The sequence below is a fragment of the Microtus ochrogaster genome, unplaced genomic scaffold (assembly GCF_000317375.1).
Source record: "Microtus ochrogaster isolate Prairie Vole_2 unplaced genomic scaffold, MicOch1.0 UNK56, whole genome shotgun sequence".
In the NCBI taxonomy this organism is placed as follows: domain Eukaryota; kingdom Metazoa; phylum Chordata; class Mammalia; order Rodentia; family Cricetidae; genus Microtus; species Microtus ochrogaster.
In genome coordinates, this window is record NW_004949154.1 from 1,654,421 (window position 1) to 1,678,365 (window position 23,945).

The 23,945-nt window shown below is 40.0% G+C and overlaps 2 protein-coding genes across 2 annotated transcripts in view; both read left to right on the forward strand.

The window, feature by feature from the left end:
• The first annotated feature begins 1,027 nt into the window (after positions 1–1,027).
• Positions 1,028–20,178, forward strand: LOC101987748 (membrane-spanning 4-domains subfamily A member 4A-like). The gene is made up of 7 exons (XM_005369666.3): positions 1,028–1,249; positions 6,908–7,070; positions 12,522–12,650; positions 14,496–14,552; positions 15,906–16,064; positions 17,946–18,047; positions 19,843–20,178. The coding sequence occupies exons 2-7, from the start codon at positions 6,924–6,926 to the stop codon at positions 19,903–19,905; spliced, it is 657 nt and encodes a 218-aa protein (XP_005369723.1). The 5' UTR covers positions 1,028–1,249; positions 6,908–6,923; the 3' UTR covers positions 19,906–20,178.
• A 3,319-nt stretch (positions 20,179–23,497) lies between these two features.
• The window catches only part of LOC101997525 (membrane-spanning 4-domains subfamily A member 4D-like), a 9,730-nt gene continuing 9,282 nt past the window's right edge, over positions 23,498–23,945 (forward strand). Inside the window, exon 1 of the mRNA XM_013354634.1 lies at positions 23,498–23,571. The gene's annotated coding sequence lies outside the window, so the exon portion shown is untranslated. The remainder of the gene's footprint in view (positions 23,572–23,945) is intronic.

Here is a 23,945-nt window from a genome sequence, read left to right on the forward strand (position 1 = left end):
CTGAATTTTCTGGTAGCTAATAAACTCCCCAGATGCAAAGTTTATTTATATCCTTCTACGCCATCTTATCCACGGCACATTGCTAACACATGGAAAATGGTCTTTAAGAAATTTTTGAATGAGTGAATATTGGCAACCTCTTTCCTCTCTTTCTGCTGTGATTTGGATACATCTGCCTTTCAGAGGTTTCATGAGCTGAAACTGTGATCTTCAGTGGTGAAGTGTGGAGGGAGCGGAAGTTTTATGAGGTGTGGCCTAGAGGTGAGGCAACAGATCATTATCTTTTTGGGTGATTGTCACCTCTGAGCCACTTTTCCACCATTTAACCCCATCTTTCTTGTTGTGTTGTACACAGAGAGCCCTAACTAAAAGCAGCAAGTGCCAAGCCTATGCTTCTGAGACTCCAAAACTGTGAGAGAAGGAAATGCATTTGTTATATAAAGTATACAACACCAAATATTTTGTTGCAGTAATGGAAAACAGACTAATACTTCTTACATTAAGTGGAGGATTATTTTGTCAGTAGGCAATCCTAGATTCTGGAGGATGACAAGATCATGTAGTAAATTATTGCAACTGAATTTGTCATAAATGTTTCTTTGGCTTAGAAAAGGGATTATTTACTTAATAATTGCAAAGTGTTTTTTATTTCTTTGCAACCAATACTGCCACTTGACAGACATTTATAGTGAGTCCCAAACAGTGGAATTTCATTAAAAAAAATCCCACATGAAAAGTATGCTTAGATAGCTTTCTAGGAAAAGAAAATGACATGAAAATATGTGACACTGTCATAAACAGGCATTTGGTAGTTTTTGCTATTTTGAGAGAGGCTCTTTTTGTGAGGCTCAGGCTGGCTACAAGTCACAGTCCTTCAGTCTCAGACTCCTGCGTAACAGGCATTCACCCTAGCCTTGTCTGAAATGGGTGATAACTGTGGCCTGTTTAGTACAAACACTGCTGTGCTGTCGTTTTCATCCGAAAGATTGTGACAGACACTTTTTTTCAGGGTATTTCAAAAAAACAGCACGCACATATCAAGGAAGCAGAGCCAGTGGATACTTCTGCTAATAAAAGGGGAACTAGTTGAATTTGTTAGAGATCCTCCTCAGAAACCTTTAGGATTTAGAAAAAGGACTGAACTTAAGGCACATGGGTTGCGGGCAAGTCATCACATCTGAACCCGAGGCACGAGCCTAGAGACTGCTCTTTGTCTGACACACAGCAGACTTTCCAGCTGAGAAGAAAGGTAAGTGCACACTTGCCTCCCACAGCCTTTTGTGCGGATGGTTTTCCATGTCATGTTCTAGGACACTTAGGAGTAGAATAAGGAAATAAACAAACCAAAAAGAGGTCCTGTTCTATGGCAGAAGCCGCTGTTCTGGATGAAAAGAGGAAAGAGTGCACTTTGACATGTACTTTGGGGGCATTTGAGGAGCAATCTGTGCTGCAATGCTGGGGGGGGGCAAGAAAAAAATAAAGGCCTACTACAAGCCAAGAGTGGGTTCTGTATGAGATTTTAGCTGCTTTTGTTCTTAAAAATAGAAAGCAGTTCTTTTGCCTCTGACCACTTCATGCATTCTGAATGTCCCTTCTTCTACCACGTTTGTTCTTTTCTCATATGAGTTATTTTTGCAGTTCATCAGTTAAGAAACTGCCTGCCACATGCAGGATGTGGTGGGGATGGTGTAGGAGAAAGTCAAGACCCAAGTCGAACATTCTTAGCCCAGTCTTGAGATAGACTGTGGCCTGATGCACGTCCCCACTAATCTTTGGCACAATTCATGCATGGGGCACTCATGGCCATAAACTTAAGCTTCCCATAGGAAATTGAGAACTGGAAGAGGCCTTGAGAATCGAGCATGTGGTTACTGGTGAAGGGTCAGAGGAAACTGAATGAAACTTTTTCTCAGATGAGATGGAGCATACCCAGAAGGAGATAATGACTAGAAACTTCCAATGAGCTTGAACTACATCCCACACTTACTGAATCTTAGTCCAGGACTGTCCCAGCCCCGGTCACCTTCCCACATTACCACCGCTGTCTTGTACAAAGAACCATCTAGGTTCAGACATCCTGTTGAATCTCCATGCTATTGTATAATTTTGTCCTAGGAGAGGCTGGCCCTTTAGACCACATTCTTTACGATTCCTTCTAGATCATTCTGACTGATGAGAGAGATGTTCATTTAAAAGTGAGGAAGCATGACTAGTTTTGGTTCTTATCCACAAGGAGTTTGGTGTTATTAGGACTGGGGCTGCCTGTATTTCTTCATCTCTGTACCATGGATAAAAAAATAAAGACAGGGTTCCCTGCCCTGTGTTAAGTCCTAGGTCCTCCCCCTGACTGCTCTTTGGACTGGAGAGGGAGGGGGAAAGGAGTGGGGAGAGGGGGAGAAGAGTGGGAGGAGGGGGAGAAGGGTGGGAGGAGGGGGAGGGAAATGGGAGGCTGGGAGGGGGTGGAAACTTGTTTTTTTTTCTCCTTTTCTCAATAAAAAAAGAAAAAAAAGAAAGACACTATATTTACCAAAAATCTCATAAATGTCATAGATAATGTAAAACATTGGCATATCTCTCCCTAGCCTGGAGAACTACCCTTAAGTCCACGTAATATTCTTTGTTTTATATGAAAGTTGGAGCACTGAGCTCTAGGTCACAAACATACATTTTTTTTTGTCTTTGAGAAATGTATTTATCTTGTGTCAAAAAGTATATTTTTGTGGTATGAATGTAGGGACCAGTGGCATGAATTTACTTAGACAGCTAACATCAACCTCAAATATCCAGAACATGACCCGTTTTACCAGAGAATTATGGAAACACGATAGGGGGCACTGTTGATACAGAGTCTGTCCTGGAGAAGCTTTTAGTCTAACTAGAAAGGAAGCCAAAAACTCAGAAGACTCCCCAGGGCTGTTTGCTATGCCTAAGTGCATTGTCAGACACTTGAAAAGGTCAGGGCTTGGAAGATGTTAGAGCAAGAAACAAAGACTGATTTTTGGCAGCTCAAGGAAGATGGTCACTGTTATCAATCAGGCCATCTTCTTATGGCTTGCTCACACAGACTTACATAGGGGATCTGTTTAGATATATAACATATGCGGGTGACTCTGGAGGGCTCTGCTTTGCTGATACACAGCAGCTCTTGCCTGAAGTTGTCCAACGTGCTGGGCTTTGGAAATGTAAAGAAAATATACTGAAGGTTAAGCGTCTATGGTCGTGTCATTTTAGGTTTTCCAAATAACTAATCTTATAATGAATTATTAGGGTTAAAAAAAATCTCTCATCAAAAACTGGAAAGGTAGTAAAAGGCAGCATTCCTCTAAAATCTGGGGAAGCAAAGAATTGGCAATATTTACCCGAGAGCAGCTATTAGCTCCTTAGAGAACACCAGAAAGAGGTGGCAACTACTGCAAAGATCATAGGAGACTAGTACTGCGCTGCTCAATGGCTTGGCTTCAAATACAGTGATTTCCAAAATCAACCTGAAGCAAATGGGCACTACAGTATTTATTTAGTGTGTGTGGACATGTGTGTGCATGCACGTGCGTATGATTGATGATGTGTATGCAGGTGAATGTGTGTATGCATAAATATGGAAGTCAGCAATCAACCTTGGGCATCATTTCTCTGGTATGTATAATTGTTTTCTTGATACAGGGTTTTGTTCTGGTCTGGAACTTGCCAATTAAAGTAGGCTAGTAGGTCAGCAAGCCCCATGATCATCTTGTCTCTGCCTTCCCAGCACAGAGATTACAAACCCATGTCACATGGCATTTTAACTTTTGAGTGTGGATGCTGGGGATCAAGTGAAGGTTCTCCTGCTTGCCAGGCAAGCATGTTATGAACGGAGCTCTCTCCCTAGACCTGCTTAGGCTTTACTGGTTACAGTTGGATAGTTCATTTTTTATTACCTCCGAACATATGTCTGGAATAATAAGCACAAAAATAATTACCCAAAACAAATAAACCAAAGTACACATTAAATTGGGCTGAAAAGAAATATCTGTTGCTTTCACAGCACCTTTGTCTTCTGTTGTTTATGAAGAAAGTCACACAGAGTTTTCAAACATGCTCTTGTTGTCTGAGTAACTCATGTGTGGCGGGGCGTTGTCCCTGAAGGAAAGCAGGGCACACGTGATACTATCAGTGCATAAGAAGAAATGAGAAGGGACTTTTGTTGTGGTAGAGCAGAAAGGGGATGTGGGAGAAAAATACTGCAAGGTGGCTGACTGTGCAGGCATAAAATTGTTGATGGAGGAAAACTGAAATATATCCAGTATATTTGAGCCTCCAAAAATCAAAAAGGGAAAAAATAAAAATAATGTTAAAAATACAGGTTGGGGTTAAAATGTGGCACACACCTTTAATCCCATCACTTGGGAGGCAGAGGCAGAGGCAGACAAATCTCTGAGGTTGAGGCCAGCCTGGTCTACAGAGTGAGTTCTAGGGCAACCAAAGATGCTACACAGAGAAACTCTATCTTGAAAAAGCAGAAAAAAAAGGAAGGGGGATAAAATATGAGTTTCTCTTTATAAGAAATTAAATTAAATTTTTGTATTTTAGAATGACCAATGTGGTTATTAAGTGGGGTAAGATTAAATTTACAAGGATCAAATTGACTCAAGGGAATGCTTAGAAGTTATCATATAGGATGACAAATTTCTCTGCTAAAGTAGAAGAAATGTGGATTTGGGAAAAATGATTTATTGAACATAAAAAAATCAGTTTTCTAACATGGTTGACTGAGTTAATTGCTGGGCATTCCATGAAGGAAGGACATGTATATAGATTGCCACAGCACTTTTAGGGTTCTTGATACCTCTGTCTCTTGTTACTTTATTTTTGGGGACACTGCAAATACAGTGGTTTCCAAAATCAACCTGAAGCAAGTGAAACTAGCATATTTCAAAGTGTGAGTATGCAAATTGTGTGCATGTGCACGAATGATTGCATGCATATGAGTGAAGTTGTCTGAGTTTTATTAGGATTTAAATTAATGCCACAGAAGTTAAATTTTCATAAGCAAAAAACCCCCAATGCTGTATGTTAGATTTTAGACTATTCTAACTTTTACAAATTTAGACTTTGTGTTCTGCTCAGGAAATGATAAAGTTTATAGATAGGCTGAAATATCCCTATTCAATAATATATAATAAGACACCACTTCACAACCCCACAGTTCCAACAGCCTCCACCAGATACACAGACACAAATGTAAGGATGTTAGAGAAACTGAGAATCAAGAAAATATGAATCCGCCAAGAGCATACATTTATTCTTCAATAACAGACTCTCCAGGACTAGAAATACATGAATTGCTTAACAATGAATTCATACCATGTTGAGGTTCACCAATCAGCCCCACATTGGGCGTCACTATGTTATGGTCCAGGGCCAGCCCAGACCTAAATTATTTATGAAACCAGAGGGGAGGTGTGGGAATAAAGATACAACTCACATGACTTTATCGAGAGGGAGTTTTCAGGGATCCCTCATGAAATCCTGAAAATTCCTCACGTTTATTCTCCACACAGCTTTTATACCAAAACATAAGCTGAAAGAGAAATTCATTAGCATTCTGTTTCCTAGGTAGTGGGGAGAATGACTATGGTCATGTCCACACCTTTCTATGTCCATTTTGTCACATCTTCCTATCTATCTTCCTGCTCTGTACACATGCTCTGTCATGTAGACTGAATCAGTGCCGCTTTCCTAGGTGACCTCCCAAATTACAAAGAAGAAGCAGAACAACACTAGTATATCCCGACTCTTTGTTTTGGATGGCATCAGTTTGTTTGTAAAGGCTAGGTGACCAACTTCTGTGTGGCAGGTAAAAATTGTGGCTTGAAATTCTGGCCACCATACAATATAGAAATGTGGGCCTATATTATATGGCCCTACAATACCATATTATCCCAATGAATTCAGTAAAATACACAATTCAATGCAACAAGGAAATTCGTGATAAGAATAAAATGTTTGACAAAGAGTCATATCACGAAAAACAAAGTTTGAATACTTCAATAAATAGAATTAAGATACAATAAAAACAGCAGACTACATTGAGCAGAAATTTTTAAAAAAATCTGAGACCTTAAAAAATGATTCTTTTGAAATTTTCTATAGCAGAAAAAAAAAGTAAGAAAGGAATTTGAAAAGTGTGAAAAGACCCTAAGATGCTGGTAGGATATCAATAACAAATAAATTTTCTTATGATAAAACTAGAAGGAGAAATTATTTTAAAAAGTAAGAATGGAAGGTTTATTTAGTAAAACAGTTGGTGAGAACCAGGAGGGAAGATGTGAAAATCTAGGTCCTATAAGCACAAGGGTTCCAACTGTATTTTCTCCTACTATAATGAAATTGTAGACAAAATCAGAGACAAGAGAACTCTCAAACCATCAAGAGAAAAACATCTCACATACAAGGGAATCATGATCAGTCATGATTTTGCAGTGGATTTTTGTTTTCCAGCAAATTACGCTGTGGTCCAGGAGACACTAAGTTGATATACTCAAAGTGCTGAAAGAAAGAGCACCTGACTATGTATCTTTCAGAATATAGGAAAAGTAAAATGATTTCCCCAGACAAACACAACCTAAAAAAGGAAAAAGCCTCTGACTATGGACTAACTTTACTGAAAATATTAGATGGAGATATCCTGGCATAAATTAAGTAATAATAATTATGAGGAATATAAATGCAAGAATTCACAGGTATTCATAACCAATATAGAAAACAGAGTGTGCATTAATATGACATTAACTAGAATGGTAGCATGGAATTTTCTTAATTTTTATGTCCTGGCATATTTGACCCATTTGGTATATATGTGTCATATTGTATTTAGACTTGCTGTTCATGGTTTCCAGGAAGTCACCGTAAGTTACATTTCTTCTTCTAGTACTGTTTCTGCCACCATGATAACCATACAAGGAATAGGACAGACTGCATCGGGAGCTGCCTATGATGCTCAGCAGCTGGGACAACAGTCTTTAAATGTGAATTCACATGCGTGGAAAAGGATGACAGAGAAGTTCTTAAAGGGAGAACCCAAAATCCTTGGGGTATGTGATTTTGAGGGAACAGCTGTGCTGTAAACCCTCAGATGATCAATGTGATACCAACCACCGTGTCCTGCTAGCCTTTTAATGCATCAAATGGAGTTATTGGTGTTTAATTTGTAGAACTTAGCTTCTCAAAAAATAACATTATATTTCATTAACTTATATTCTCATTGTAAATCTGTCCAAAAGTCAGCAAGCAATACCCATGTCATATTCTGAATGTATGTTGTCTTTTCTATGCCAAGTTAATTACCCTATTGCTTTTGTATCTAGGCTTGTTCAAAATCTTAGAACATAGAGAAATTGTAGATACATTCCCCCCCCCCAACATATAGCACATGTGGCTTCTACGTTCCTATCAGAACCATCAGTTAAGCTTGCTGTACATAGTGATTTAGGCTTTCAAAACTTTTCCAAATTTCTCCTATAAGCCAGTTCCAAAGGGAAAGTACTACCATGGCCAGGTTTAATCACTTCTCTGGTATCAATTTTGGGCATGATTTTTGCATCACGATGGTATGTGTCATTAGAAAAAGCAACGTCAAGGGTAAAAGATTTGCTTTGATAATGGTTCCTGAGCCTCAGTCCATGGTTGTGACACTCCACCTGCTTGACTCAAACACCATGGCAGCAGGAGCATATGACAGAAGAGCTTGTTTGCCTAATGGTGTACAAGAATATTACAGAGACACAGGTAAGTGCAAAGGAGGATTTCTACCCTCAATCAATTAGACCACCCACCAGTGAGTGAGCCACTTTTCCAAGTAAGCCTCCCCTATAAAATTCCAGAACTTCCCACAACAGTACACTCCCAATCTGGGGAATTCAACACACAAGCTTGTGGGAAACATTTCATATTCAATCCATAGTTCCAGCACTAATGTCCTTGTTGCTGTCCTAGCCAGGGTTTCTATTGCCGCAGCAAAGCACCATGACCAAAAAGCAAGTTGGGGAGGTTTATTTGGCTTTACACTTCCACAATGTAGTCTATCACTAAAGGAAGCCAGGACAGCAACACAAACAGGGCAGGAACCCAAAGGTAGGAGCTGATGCAGAGGCCATGGAGGAGTGCTACTTACTGGCTTGTTCCCCATAGCTTGCTTAGCCTGCTTTCTTATAGAACACAGTATATCCATCCCAGGGATGGCACCACCACAATGATCTGGGACCTCCCCCATCAATCACTAATTAAGAAAATGCTCTGCAGGTTTGCCTACAATCTGATTTTATGGAGGCATTTCCTCAGTTAAGGCTTCCTTCCTTCCTTCCTTCCTTCCTTCCTTCCTTCCTTCCTTCCTTCCTTCCTTCCTTCCTTCCTTCCTTCGTTTTGGTTTTTTGAGACAGAGTTTCTCTGTCGCTTTGGAGCTTGTCCTGGAACTAGCTCTTGTAGACCAGGTTGGCCTTGAACTCACAAAGATCCACTTGCCTCTGCCTCCCTCCCGAGTGCTGGGATTAAAGGCATGTGCCCTCAATTGAGGTTTTCTTCTCTCTGATATCTATAGTTTGTGTCAAGATGACGTAAATCTAGCCACCACACTTGCCTTTAAACTTTCCACTTCCTCTCATTGCCATGGGGGGTGAGCTTCCTGTGGCTGAACCTCTGTGTTACTAACTTAATCTGAACCCTGGCATTTTGCAAAACTTGGTTTCCAAAGGAGATGCCTGATTGCTCACCCTGCATGTGATTGTGCCATCTTGAGTACTTCAAACAGAAGTGCTGAGAGTTCCTGTGGCTCCACAACTGCCATGGGCCCCATGCTAACCTGGAACTCACTGTGTAGGAGCCCATGCTGACCTGGAACTCACTGTATAGGAGCCCATACTGAGTACCGGTTTTAGAGACCTTTAACACAAATTACTGGAGTTTTGAGTTTCATTAAATTTGTATGAGGAGAATTGTTATTGCTTTTTTTATGATATTGTCTTATTATCCATTAACATTCTCACTGTTTGATAACTTAGGTCATCAGAGATTTACAATTTTCTGTAAAGATTTGTCTATATACTTTGTCAGATTTACACTTGACAAATACCAAATAATAATACTTAAGTTTGTGAGTCTGTATTTTTGGTCATTTGACATCTTTATACATTTATATGATAAATTTTAGCCATTTTCATGTTTCCTTTATTTTTTAAGATTATAATTACATCGTTCTCCTTCCCTTTCCCCCTCCAAACCCTCCCATATACCCCTCCTTGCTCTTTTCCAAATTCATGACCTCTTTTTCATTGATTGTTGTTACATATATGTATGTATATAAATATATGTTCCTAATACATAAGCTGCTCAATCTGAATGTTTACATGTATGTTCTCAGGGTTGACCATTTGGTATTAGATAACCAATTAGTGTATTCCTCCCTGGGGAAGACAATTTTTCTTTTTCATATCAATTGATTCTGTAATAACAATCCTTCAACAATCCCACCCCCGCATTTTTATTTTATTTTTTTAATTCAAACATTTTATTTTATTTTTTGCTTTATAAATAATACCATTCAGAATTTCCACCTCCTTCCCTCCTCCCATTGCCCTCCCACTTCCCCACTCACCCTCCCTGCTCACCCTCCAGTCCTAAGAGAAGGCAGGGTACCCTGCCCTGTGGAAAGTCCAAGGTCCTCCCCCCTCCATCCAGGCCTAGGAAGGTGAGCATCCAAACAAACTAGGATCCCACAAAGCCAGTACATGCAGTAGAATCAAATCCCAGTGCCATTATTGTTGGCTTCTCAGTCAGCCTCTGTTGTCAGCCACATTCAGAGAGTCCGGTTTGATCACATGCTCGTTCAGTCCCAGTCCAGCTGGCCTTGGTGAGCTCCCATTAGATCAGTCACACCATCTCAGTGGGTGGACGAACCCCTTGCGATCCTGACTTCCTTGCTCATCTTCTCCCTCTTTCTGCTCTTTAACTGGACCTTGGGAGCTCAGTCCAGTGCTCCAATGTGGGTCTCTGTCTCTATCTCCATCCATTGTCTGACAGAGGTTCTATGGTGATATTCAAAATATTCATCAGTGTGGCTATGGGACAAGGTCAGTTCAGGCACCCTCTCCTCTACTGCCCAAGGACCTAGCTGGAGACATCCCCTTGGACACCTGGGAACCCCACTAGAGCCAAGTCTCTTGCCAACCCTAAAATGGCTCCCTTAATTAAGATATCTTCTTCCCTGCTCCCATATCTGCCCTTTCTACATCTCAACCATCCCACTCCCCAAGATCTCTCCAATACTCCCCTTCTCCCTTCTCTCCCCCTCCCCTTACCCCCCCCCCCCCCACCCCCAGGATCCCAACTTTTGCCCAGCGATTTTGTCTGCTTCCAATTTCCAGGAGGATCTATATCTGTTTTCCTTTGGGTTCACCTTATTATATAGCTTCTCTAGGATCACGAACTATAGGCTCAATGTCCTTTGTTTATGGCTAGAATCCACTAATGAGTGAGTACATACCATATTTATCTTGTTGGGTCTAAGCTATTTCACACAGGATAGTGTTTTCTATTTCCATCCATTTGCATGCAAAATTCAGGATGTCATTGTTTTTTACTGCTGAGTAGTACTCTAATGTGTATATGTGCCACACTTTCTTTATCCATTCTTCCATTGAGGGGCACCTAGGTTGTTTCCAGGTTCTGGCTATTGCAAATAATGCTGCTATGAACATAGCTGAACAAATGCTTTTGCAGTATGATTGGGCATCTCTTGATTATTTTGTTATTTAACAGTTTTATACAAAACTCTTTCCCACTATTTCCCCTTCCCCTTTTCCTTTCAATTCCATCTCCCATCTTACCAGTCCAATCCGCTTCTCAGGGTTGTGTCTTCTGGTACCCATTCTGTTTAAGCAGGGTCATCTGACTTACACATATGGCCTGATGTTACTAATGGGTGATCTCAATCTTTTTTTTTTCTTATCTAGTCTGGTTAACAGATAACAGATTTATTGTATCTCTTCAGTGAAAAACATAACTATAGATTTTGTCTTAGTTCATTGGTCTTTTATCATTACTTCCCAAGTCTGTAAAGTAGGTAATACAGATGAAGTAAAAGCTCTTTGAAAACACTGTTTGCCAAAACTCAAAACCAAACAAAACAAAAATCCTAGAAAATATAAAGGGGCTGATGTCATCAGATAAAATAAATTAAAAATTGGTAATATTCTATGTTGTAATAGGCCACTTATTGGTTCCCCGCTGCTGTGCTCTGAAATAATCATACAAAAATTGTATTAATTAAATCATTCCTTGGCCCATTAGCTCTAGCTTCTTATTGGCTAACTCTTACGTCTAAATTTAACCCATTTCTAGTAATTTGTGTATCACCACATGGCTGTGGCTTACTGGGTAAAGTTCCATCCAGCTCTGAGGGGCGGGAGGCTCCATGGCTTCTCTCTGACACTACCTTCTTCCTCCCAGCATTCAGTTTACTTTTCCCTGCCTACCTCTATTCCCTGTGCAAGCCCAAGACAGTCTTTTATTAACCAATGGTATTCACAGCATTCCCACATTAATTCTAAACTAGAAAAAGGTGAATGCAGAATATATCTGAAGTGAATTCTATCAAATGCCTGATTTCCATTCTAAAATTCATTTTTCCTTTTTGATTCATTTTTGTTTCTTGAGTTTGCAAATATGAACACTTAGGTAGTTAACATTAGATCTGTCATCTTATAAAAGCACATGTATTATGAAAATATTTTCTTTCTTGAATCTTTCAAGTTTTTATAATATTCCATTTCTTTTGTATCCTAGTATATTTGTAATATAATACCCATACTTTTAAAATGGATTTATTTGTTTTGTAAGTGTAAGTGTGTGTGTGTGTTGCTTGTGGAATTCAGAAGAGAACATTATGTTCCCATGAACTAGAGTTACTGAAAGTTACAAGCCTTCAGATATAGGTGCTGGGAACAGAACTCTGGTTCTCTGCAAGAGCAGTGTGTACACTTACCTGCTGAGCCAACACTCCAGGCCTGTATTCCTCCATTTTCAGGACTCTTTATTAATATTTTCCCCATGGTCCCAGATCTTAAGACAATGCTCTATTTACTCTTCTTTTTCTTCACATCATCACTAGCTATGCTTCTTCAAGTTACATCTTCTTCTTAAAGTAATTATTTACTAATTCCTGGGTGACTCTTGTCTGAGCACATGACTAAGGAGAGCAGCTGTGGAAGTGGCATCTTGAGTATTAGAAAATGCATCTTGGAAAAGGCTTTGGAACGTTCCTTCTAGCTTTAAAATTACTAGCATAGTGATGGACTTTCTCTGGGGCAATTTTGGTAAGTTATTATGTCCACAGCTCCATGGACAAAGTAAACCAAGAGAAGATTATCTAGAACTTCATCTTAATGTATCAAAGATGAAGAGTGAGAGTAACTTAGTGATTGTATGGGTGGTGACATGGGCACATATTTATGGTAAGTGATCTGTTCTTATTTCTTTACTGTTGCATCTAGGTTGTGCAGATTGTGATTGCCCTCATGAACCTCACCATAGGAATTATGATGATAAGTGCCACTGTGACATCCAGTGAAATGCCCCCTGTTTCAGTGTACATAGGGTACCCAGTTTGGGGGTCTCTCATGGTAGGTTGGATATCTTATGTTATAAATGGGTCTAACATAAGACTGTTTTTAAGATTCTGGGTTTATTTATTAATTTATTATCGGGCTCTTATTTCTTTTTATTTATTTCTTTTAATTATTTTTAAAAATAGTTGATAAAATATTTGTATGTTGTATATACTATACTTATATCTGCCCTCTGACTACTGTCTCTCCTTCCTCTCCCATCACTACCAACCACCATCCCCTAATTATTCTTCCTCCCACCTATGTCCTCTGTCTCGTTCTTCCTCCCTCCCTTTCTTCCTTCTTTCTAGGGCCTGTGTAGGATTTCACAGCTTCCATGTGTTCATGGTTGCAATGTCTATGCTCTATCCAGAAGACTATCCCCATCACATTCCTTCCCATCCATTAGCTCCTGCAGTCCTTCCATTCAGTCTTCTGTGGTGTTCACTGGGCTCTTGCTTGCTCCCTCCCCGTCTGTGTCTTTGACTCTTTCTCTGTCTCTATATGTGTGTTCATGTGCGCATGTATGTATATCACATAGTTGTCCATTTTGGGAACCCAGCATTAAACAGTCACTTGTTCTCAGCATGTTGGTCAGTTCAAATACTTTCCTTGACTGTTCTGCACTGGGGAAAGAAGTTTCTATGATCAGGGATGAGAACTTTAACAGATTGTTTACTCTAACATTGCATCTATAATGTGTGGTGTCTTTGACAATAGACTCTTACTGTTTAATTCTGGTGGGTATCAAAAGCAATGACTATAGCCTTGCATTACTTTGGAAGCTTCTGTGGGCTCCTTGGCCAACAACCCATGGAATCCTGTCCTATCTACTATTTCTGCAATTCTGAGAAAAAAAGTGAAAGTAGGTGAGTCCAAATGTGTTGACAATGGCCATTTCAGGCAAACTGAAACACTTGCCAAGTTGAAAGAACCCAATGAGCCCAAAATAGGCTCGTCATCATCCCCAAAACAGTTAGTTTTTCCCTCTGCCACCTTTTTGTTTATAGTATTTAGTAACTATTCTGCATTATATTTTTGAAACTCAAGGACGATTTTAGCAGTTTAGAAGAATAACCCCAGGAAAGGCAAGCTGTAGATCCCAGAAGTTGCTGAGAGGAAAACAGAGGAGGCAATAACAAGCCATGCCGCTCAAGTTAAGTTAGCATGAGTGTCAGCCATGTAATGCCAAGCAGCCACCTGGGGAGGGATGGTTTAGAGAAAAAGCAATGAAGCTCAATGTACCAAATTAAAAAAAAAAAGTAATGGTTAAGTCTTTTCTAAGTCAGGACACAGACAGGTGGACAGACCTAGCTGAACTATATGCTGGTCCCTAGGAAGAGCACCTGAAGGGTCAGGATTCTGGGAAGGAAAAGCACAGTATGTCATTAAAGGGATAGCTCTTTCATCTCCCTCTTTAGCATGATTCAAGTTGAGTCTAGACTCCTGAGAGGTGTTCCTTTGGCTAGATGACAGACCAAGCCAACTGGATTAAAGTAGCTATTTTAAATGAGAATAACATTTAGGTTCTTCCTTGATTTAATAAATCCCTAAATTTTGCCTCCATTGTAAACAATAATTCACTTTAGAAATTTATGTCCCAGAGCTCTAAAAGAGTCTTAATAGCAATTTTAGGGTATGTGTGTGTGTGTGTGTGTGTGTGTGTGTGTGAGTGTGTGTGTGTGTGTGTATGTGTTTATAGTTGAAAAGGGGGAAACTTCCTTAACTTTTGTGGTTCTTTTAAGATAGTCAATCTGTTTCACATATATTATCAAATTTAGGAATAGGTGTCAATATGTTGTAATTTCCAATAATGCATAAAGTATTTTATTTAACCTGGATTTTATCTCTTATTTCTAGTTTATTATTTCAGGCTCATTCTCAATTGTAGCAGGAAGAAGAACTACAAAAGGCTTGGTGAGGTTTTTTTGTGTATGTACATGTGTGTGTGTGTGTGTGTGTATGTGTGTGTATGTGTGTGTTATTGGTGTCAAAAGAGGAGGGATATAATTCAAGTATCTGTTCTGCCAGGATGTAAAAAAAAAGTAATCTTAACCTCTAAGAAACAAAGGAAGGAAGTTTGTATTTCACCTCAGTCCTGACACGAGTGGCAGTGATTTTCAGAGAGAATCTTGGTGCAGATGTGGAGAATTCAGGAGAAGAAAAGTCAAGGATGATGAATTAAATCTACCTTGAACTTTGCTATCTACATTCATGACCAAAGCACTAAGCACTTGAGTGACATAGCATTTATTGACTGTTTGATTGAAATGTGTGTTTTAATTGTTTCCAGAAAAGATTTGAATAAAACAAATTCACAATGAGTTATTTCTCAGGAACAGACAAGTATAAAATGAAACATGCCAGGATATCTGTCACAAAGCCAAGAGAAAAGCCCCAAACCAAGATCTCAACAAACTTGACACTGTCTAGGACAATATTTACATTATCCTTACTCAAAAGAGACACATGTTTAGTATGACATTTCCAAATCTGTGCCCCGGCATGGCCCCTAGCTGGGACTGTTAGTGTTTACCAACCATGCTACATCCTTACCAAATCACGCAGACTTTTCTGGCTTCTTATAAAAAGCTGATATACTTTCAATACTAGAAAAGAACTGCAGGAAGTAGAGAAGGAGATGTGCAAAGGGAGCAGGGTGATAAGAGGCCAGCAGCATTTATCCAAGCAGAAGAAGTCAGGGAATCTTGTAGCCGGTAATGGTAAGAGACCAGCACATAGAGAGCTCCTGCTGCTGCTGGAGTATAATGGAAAGTCAAGGGAGATGACTCAGCAGGTGAAGATGTCAATCCCGACAACCTGAGTTTGAGCCTCAGGACACACAGGAGGCCAGCTGGGCTCTGCAGCTTCAGAAATGAGAAAAGACATCCTACCCCAACATGGAGGGAGGAGAGAGCTAGCTCCCAAAAGTTCTGTGAGCCCTACAGGCACACACATCAAGATAAATAAATAAATTTATTTTAAAAGTATAATAGTTTTGAAATTCCCAATAGGAGAAATTTGGAATATGTGTCATGTATCTATAGGGATAATATGAAAGATTTAATTGTGGAAATGACATTCACATTTTGTTTTGAGAAGAGCTTTGAGTTGCAAACAATGGTAGAGACAAATTGGGATATTTCTGAGTTAGTCAAAACAAAGAGGATGAAATATATAAGGGGATAATTGAAGAGTTTGAGGTGATGGGTGGAGATAGACTTGAGGATATTGAAGAATATCGGATTAATCAATTTTACTCCTTTCTAGGTTCGAAGTAGCCTAGGCTTGAACATCACCAGCTCTGTGCTTGCCTTCACGGGGATCATAATCCACTCACTGAGCCCAAGCATTTATTCTTACCATTTATATTACTGTTCGTATAGAGACTATTCAGAAAGCTGTCACATGACCATATCCATTTTAATGGTGAGTGGTTTCTGTTTTCAAGGAATTATGGTTGGGGCAAGGCTGGGGCAAACTGACTCAACAAAACCAAGAGTAACACTCCTCAACTGTAGACTTACCTTGAGAGGTTAGAAGCCATGAAGAAATAGATCAAGCCTTTATTTAGGAATGAGAGTTATATCTCACATTCCAAAGTCACTCAGAACTTGGCAAAGGTAAGTTCTGGAATTTCATGCCTGTAATTTACCTATTCTGTGTAGTTTCCTCATTAAGAACCTTGCTTGGTATTTCTGAAGGCCTGTTACCTCGTAGCCATCCAGGGTGCAATGATAGGAGCACAGCTGTAGAACTGAAAGCTGTGTCAGGCAGCTTTCTTGCCCATGGGGCCTGTGACCTCACACAATGCTTCAGGCTTAAAAGAGCTTTGTGTTTGCTGTGAGCTCTGAAGCTGCTCTCTTCACTGTATATGATGGAATCATTCATTCATCTCAATCAGCCCTCTCTTTGTTAAGTTCACAAAGTCTTTTGAATTGTGTGAGTCTTTTTGTTATTCCTACTTCATCTTATGTCAGAGGACCTCTATTAGGAAGGGCCTTATTCAGCTTGAAGTGTCCAGTATGTTCGTATCTGGGAACCAGTGACATTATTTCACAGACCTTGAAGCACACACACACTTTTCCCATGTTTGTGTTTTGTGTGCTGTGCTTGAAAATATGTGTGCATGTTCTCACGAGTGTCTCTGCATGCATCCGTGTGTGTGTGTGTGTGTGTGTGTGTGTGTGTGTGTGTGTGCGGGCATCTGTTTGTAGGCTAAAGGTCATCCTTAGGTGTCTTTCTTGATAGCTCTGCACTTTGAGGCAGGATCTCTCACTTTAACCCACAGCTCTCAAGATTCAACTCATCTAGCTATGCATTTTGTTTCAAGGTTCCCCTGAATGCATGTATGGATTGAATGCAAGCCATCATGCCCAACCGGCATTTGTGTGGTGCTCTGGGTCTGGCCTCTGGTCATCATGTGTGCATAGAAAGTGTTTTAACAGCTAAGCCATCTCCCAAGTCTCTGGAGCACACAGTTTATGAAAGATATCAGGATGAGTACTAGGATAGTTAAGAAATAGCTCTCTTAGTTCAAGAAGCTCTCATCTTCTTGGGGGGGAGGGGATACATTATGACACATTGAATTATAAACCAAGAAGCCAGATAAAGCAAGTTCTTTGTAAGAGAAGAACAGGTAGAGATCTACTGTGTGAAATAACTGGATTGTACCACATGAAATTCACAAGAATCAGTTACACGTGTCCTTGACAGGCCATAGTTTCGTAGTGTTTAAACTAATATATGTGCTTAAAAAATGACAGAATATGCAACATTTAGAACTGGCTAAGAGTCAGGCTGTACCAGGAGCCATGTTCCTAACCTCTTGGCCAATGCCTCCACTCTTTCAGTGTAGTGGTGCAGGAGAATTGTCAGTCATGTTTTAAATAAATGCTGACAGGAAGTAGACAGGAAGTATAGGCAAGAAAACCAGTCAGGAAGTAGAAATGATGCAATGAGAACAGGAGAATTCTGGGAAGGAGGAAGTTGATTCCTCCCAGTCCTGCACAGACCACCAAGGAAGTAGGATGTGACCTGCTAGCTGAAAAAGGTACCAAACCATATGGCAAAAATAGATCAAAATAATGGGTTAATATAAGCTACAAGAGCTAATAAGTAGCCTGAGCTAATGGGCCAATCAGCTTTATAACTTATAGAGATCTCTGTGTGATTTGCTTTGGGGCTTGCCAGCTGTGGGGTACCAGGCGGGACAGAAACCCCAACTAGCAGGCCCTCTTGTGTTACATAGAAGTGTTTGGAATGTGTGACTCCCACTCCTCACATGGTTGTATTATGATTTGTTGACAGGGTCTGGATATTGTGTTAGTCATTCTAAGTGCGCTGGAGTTCTGCATTGGTGTCTCTCTCTCTGCCTTTGGATGCAGAGTGATGTGTTATAACCCTGGTGGGGTAAGTTTTGGTTTTCATTTGAGCATGTCTTTCCATGTTTTCTGTCACTCTGTAATAAGTCACACAAACCCAGAAACTGAGCACAGTTCTCACTCATCACCTCTTAGCTCCCATGGGTGAAATATGAGTATAGCTTCTCATACTCTGTTCAACGATTCACAAGATCATGTTTGTGCAGTTGGATCATCTGTGGAACCAGTAAAAGCTTCAATCTTATCTTATGTGTCATGTGGCACAATTCATATCATCTTTAGTACAGAAATTAGGACACTTCTTTGAAGATACCAGAAGAACTGATGTTTTGAGTTCTTCTGGTTTACACAAGTTGAACAGATTCATCTAGAATATTGCCAATTGACTCAAAGTCAACTGACCTATGGCCTGCTCACAGGAATGCTATGCTATTCTGTTCTCATGTCTCATCTACTCACAAGGAGAGGATCACCGAGAAACATCCAGGATTTTTGTTTTTATTATGGTCAAAGTAATAAAGTCTTACCACTCTTTTTCTTGCAAGTGACACCCCCTTAGAGTCCAGACCAGAGAACAGTTCACATCTTAGAAGTCCACAGAGGGTACCAGATTTCCTCCACTCTCTTATCATAGCAGCCTTCCCTGGCTATAGAGAAACACTGAGGACAAGACCTCTCTGTCACTGTACCCACTTGGGCATTGTCTTACCCTAATACTTACAGCAGAGCCTTCTGGCTTCTGTTCAGAAAGATGATCTCACAGAGTGGGGAATGGGAATGGAGACAGAAGTAGGCAAGGACAAGAGTATGATCATTGTGTTCTTTAAGTATTGAGGGCTCTAGAGTGGGCTAATAGCTAGTAAAATCCCACAACTGCTATAGTTTCATTGCCTATGGAACCAGTGATGGACAGGACTCACAGCCAATAATAAAGTGATAATAAAATGATGAGATCACTAAGTGTTCATCTATATCCTTCTGTTGCTCTTTCTGGGAGCTCCCAGGAAACACCACATTAACACCACAGGCTCAACCTAAAGAAGAGCATTGGACTACTTCACAGAAAAGCTTATCATGGGTTTGTAATTTTGTAATTAAAGGCTCTAGAGTTGGAAGTTTATTGGGTATCACTGAAGTTTTTGTGGTTTCACCAAGTGATGAAGCATTTTGGGATAGGTGAATTCCTTCAAGCCTTTCAGACCTTAGTGCTTACCAAATGGAAATCAGTACTTCTTGTGAACTCTAGAATACTAGTAAATCTGAGAAGTGTTGCCTCCAATGCTCTGAGTCCAGAGTTGCTATGGGACATGTCATACAATGCAAGGCTAATAATCTCCAGGATCTTCAGCTATTCCTGTCAAACTCTATGTCACATGACTTTTCAGAACAAGGATGAGAATGGTTCATGCTTTCAGAGTGCTTCCTGCCACTCTGGGACAGTCCAATTATCATAGTGTTTTACTTATGACAACTAAGTCATGATTTGTGTATCCTGCTGCCACCAGCCCTAGCAAATTAGTTTGGGAAAAGAGCTCTGTATTTTCTATGAAACAGCACTCTAGGTAAACTCATGGGTACTCTCATTCACACACACCTCATACTGTTCAACTCTAAGACTCAACAGCAGCCAGGAGGGTAAAATTCTACAACGGAATGTGTGTTCTAGGTATAGCCTGATCTAAGTGACGTCCTAGATATAGCCTGATCTAAGTGGCACCTTAGAAGTCCATCAGATTGATGTGCTGGTGGCAATATGAGAGTAAAGAAAGGAATCCCTGAGGGTCTGTAAAAATATAACAACATTTATATTATTGACTTTACAGGTCGTAATAATTATGCCGTCAAGTCCTCCCACGAAAGAAACAACATATCCTATATCACTGTAAGAAGATTTGGTACCACCAGCTCACCAAGAGAAAAATGTACCAGGAAATCTGCATTGATTTTTTACTCAAGAACCATACATAGGGAAGCACAAGACTCCAGCTCTGATGTCAATGCCATACTTGTGCATGCATGCATGAGTGTGTGTGCATGCATGTTTGTGTATGTGTAAATTTCTAATGACATTCTCAGGTTTCCTCAGGAATTTGGCAAATCATTCCACTGACTCTTCATAAGATTATCAGAATGGAATAAATAAACCATCCATTTACTAGCTAAATATCATTTGAACATTGTTCATACTTTAGATAATCTAAAAGTGATTTAAAGGAGCAAAGTAGGTTTAAAAGTCAACGGGTAAGCCGGGCGGTGGTGGCGCACGCCTTTAATCCCAGCATTCGGGAGGCAGAGGCAGGCGGATCTCTGTGAGTTCGAGGCCAGTCTGGACTACAAGAGCTAGTTTCAGGACAGGAACCAAAAGCTACAGAGAAACCCTGTCTCAAAAATCAAAAAAAAAAAAAGTCAACGGGTGAGATGATTTTAATCACATGGTATTTTCACACTGACTAAATAGTTCTACTACTTTGTCTAATGTTTTTCTTGACCGTCTAACTTTGGTTTTTTGTTTTTAAAGAAAGAAACAAGATTGAGGGTGTATTTTTTTCCTTAAAGAAGTGCAAAAACATTTTTGCTTTTTCTTTTTTACCTACTTCTTTTGTAAGCCACTAAAAAATGTTCCACAGAATAGCACAATCAATGTATCTCATGTCCAAGTGAGTGTCTGTCCAGACATACGGATAAGACTTAACTGATTTTATCCCCCCTCCCTCCTCTTCCTGCTAAGCAGGAAGAGACCTAATTAAACTCCTATCTGGTGTCAGGTATGTCAGGATATGACTAGGCATATTTATTAGGTATGCAGTTAACATGTTTTATTCTTGATTGCAGAACAAACTTAAGTTAGAAAGCCTTGCATCCATGTGCCACCTACTACATTCACATGTGCTATTAAAGAAAACAATCTAATCTAAAAAGCTAGGAAATATAGAAAAATGGGATACAATGGGGGATTTCTGGTACATCACACCAAGAGTTTTCATCTTGAGAGCCCCCTCTTTCTCACTTCTACCCTGAAAACCCCAGAAATACAGCAAAAATCTTCCTGTAGCTCACATTTCTTCAGGAGATAACTAAGAACCTAACCCACTCACCTGTAGTAATTTTTTGGTAGAATGCAGGTAAAATAGCTCGTGCACTGGCTGTCACATACTGTGACTCAAAGGTTTATTTTATGCATTTTAACAGTTAGCAGACAAGGTAATAGGCTTTGTTGTGGCGCTTTCGTACATACTTGGCTCCTATTCATCTTTCTCCCCACTCCCCTCCCTTTCCCTGATCCTCCCCTTCCCTCGTTTTCTCCCTCAGTAGCTCCTATTCTGCTTTTGAATCACATCTCTTCTATTACGCTCTCCCCATCTTTGTGCAGTGGATGGTGATTACTATGGAGGCTCCCAACTGGTCAAAGTGCAGAAAACAAATGTCTCAGTCATAAATAGAACACCTGTATCACACTCCTTTCCACCAAGGCTCAGGAAACACCGTGCAAGTAGGAGCAGGAGACTATGAGGGCCAGAAGTCTTGAAGGACTGAGGCAAAATAGAGTCTTCTAGACATGGCCAGGCTGTAGCACTCATGAGCTCATAAGAGCTAAGAGTGCCTGCTGAAGACCTGCATGAGATCAAGCCTGTCAGCACTCCAGCACAAATTGGGAAAGGGCACTCAATCCACCACCCATAACAAAGTTCTTGCTAGCAACTCATGACTGACTACAGAGGGAGAATTATTTTCCCCCAAGGGATGAGTCTCTAATTGGTTATCCAATACTAAGCAGTCAACTCTGAAATCATATACACACAAGCAACACTAAATGGAGTTGACACATTATGTTTATGTATTTATGCTATATTGTTACAAAAACAATTATCAAAGAAAAAGAGACCATGAATTAGAGATAGAATGAGGGAGCAGCAAGAGGATTAGAGAGAGGGAACATTCGAGGGGTTAGGAGGAGAGAAGGAAAAAATAATGTAATTATATGTTGATTACAATATACATACAAATGAGTAAATAATATTCTCTGATGTGGAAAATCAAATCAGGAACAAAAACCATATATCTTTCCAGGCGGTGGTGATACACGTCTCTAATCCCAGCACTCAGGAAGCAGAGACAGGATAATCTCTGTGAATTTGAAACCAACCTGGTCTACAGAGCAAGTTCCAGGGCAACACAGAGAATTTCTGCCTCAAACAAACAGACAAACAAGCAAACAAACAAAAAGTATATATTCTGCACAAAGAAGGAAGGAAGGAAGGAAGGAAGGAAGGAAAGAAAGAAAGAAAGAAAGAAAGAAAGAAAGAAAGAAAGAAAGAAAGAAAGAAAGAGAGTGAAGAGTGCTCTGGTGAAAATTGAAGACATCTATACTAGTCACTCTCTTATATGCCCTAGCAGATAAACAACTATATAAGTATCTGACTTGAAGTGCCAGATCTAAATGAGAAACCCTCACTATGAACTGAGTAGAACATATATATGTCTATATACACATATACATTCACATTATATGTGCGTTTGGATCTATAACTGTGTGTTTCACAATAATTAAAGAAGTCACAATTTGATCAGGCGTGGCAGGGACATGAGAGGACTGGGAAAGGGAGGAAATATAGTGTAAATGCAGTACTGATGTATGAAGTGAGAAGAATGAATGTGGATTAAAAAAACAAAACAGTCAAAAATGGTCATAGAATCCTTGACAATCTGATTGTAGTAGTAGAACACTCATAAAGATATAATATTAGGGATTACCATGTGAGCTGAGATTGCAAATTTGTGTTCTTAATACCTGTGTTATTATTTAGCTAAGAGAAAAATTATCCAGATGTTCTGTCATCCCTACAGAGGACATATCTTTGGCAATATACCTATATATCAGATCTACTTTGAAATATCTTTAGTTGACAATGGAAGTGGAGTTTCATGCACACTTAGCATATTTAGATGCTGTATACACAGCTCTCTAGAAAAACACAGTAATAGCAATGCGTAAATTTTTGCAAATAGATTTTTGAAAAGTCATCTAAATTACATTAGTCCATGCATGCTAAGTCTTTAGAATTGTATATTTGCTACATTGTTGTATTTCTTCTTTACTTAGTTTTGATTTTGCTTTTATTAATTTAAATACACAACATAATGGGTGATACAAAATTTTCATATATCATAGCATTTTGCTTATATTTCTTTGGCAAAGTTTTACAAACAGTAAATCTTTACTTATCACCACAATAAACATTCTTTTTTTCTTGTGGAAAAACCCTGTAAGTCATTCTTTTTTAGTATATTTCGTAATAAATATACACACTCTAGCTGGGAAATCAAAACTCAGTTAACGGTTTTATAGAAAAAAAGAGGAAGCTGATATTTTCAGAAATTCATACCACACCCTTTATGATCTAGAAAGGTGATAGAAGAAACATGCAAATTTCAACTGTTTGCAGAGTGGGTGTGGGGTGGGTCCCGAGTGTGGGGTGAGTCCTGGGTCTGAACAGACTGAGACTGGGTGTGGGACGAGTCCCGGATCTGGACAGATTGAGGCTGGGTGTGGGGTGAGTCCTGGGTGTGGGTTCGGTCCTGAGTCTGGACAGACTGAGGCTGGGTGTGTGATGGGTCCCGGGTCTGGACAGACTGAGGCTGAATGTGGGGTGGGTCCCGGGTCTGGACAGACTGAGGCTGAGTGTGGGTTTGGTCCTGGGTCTGGACAGACTGAGGCTGAGTGTGGGTTTGGTCCCGGGTCTGGACAGACTGAGGCTGAGTGTGGGTTTGGTCCCGGGTCTGGACAGACTGAGGCTGGGTGTGGGTTCGGTCCTGAGTCTGAAGAGACTGAGGCTGGGTGTGGGGTGGGTCCCGGGTCTGGACAGACTGAGGTTGAGTGTGGGTTCGGTCCTGGTACTGAACAGACTGATGCTGGGTGTGGGGTGGG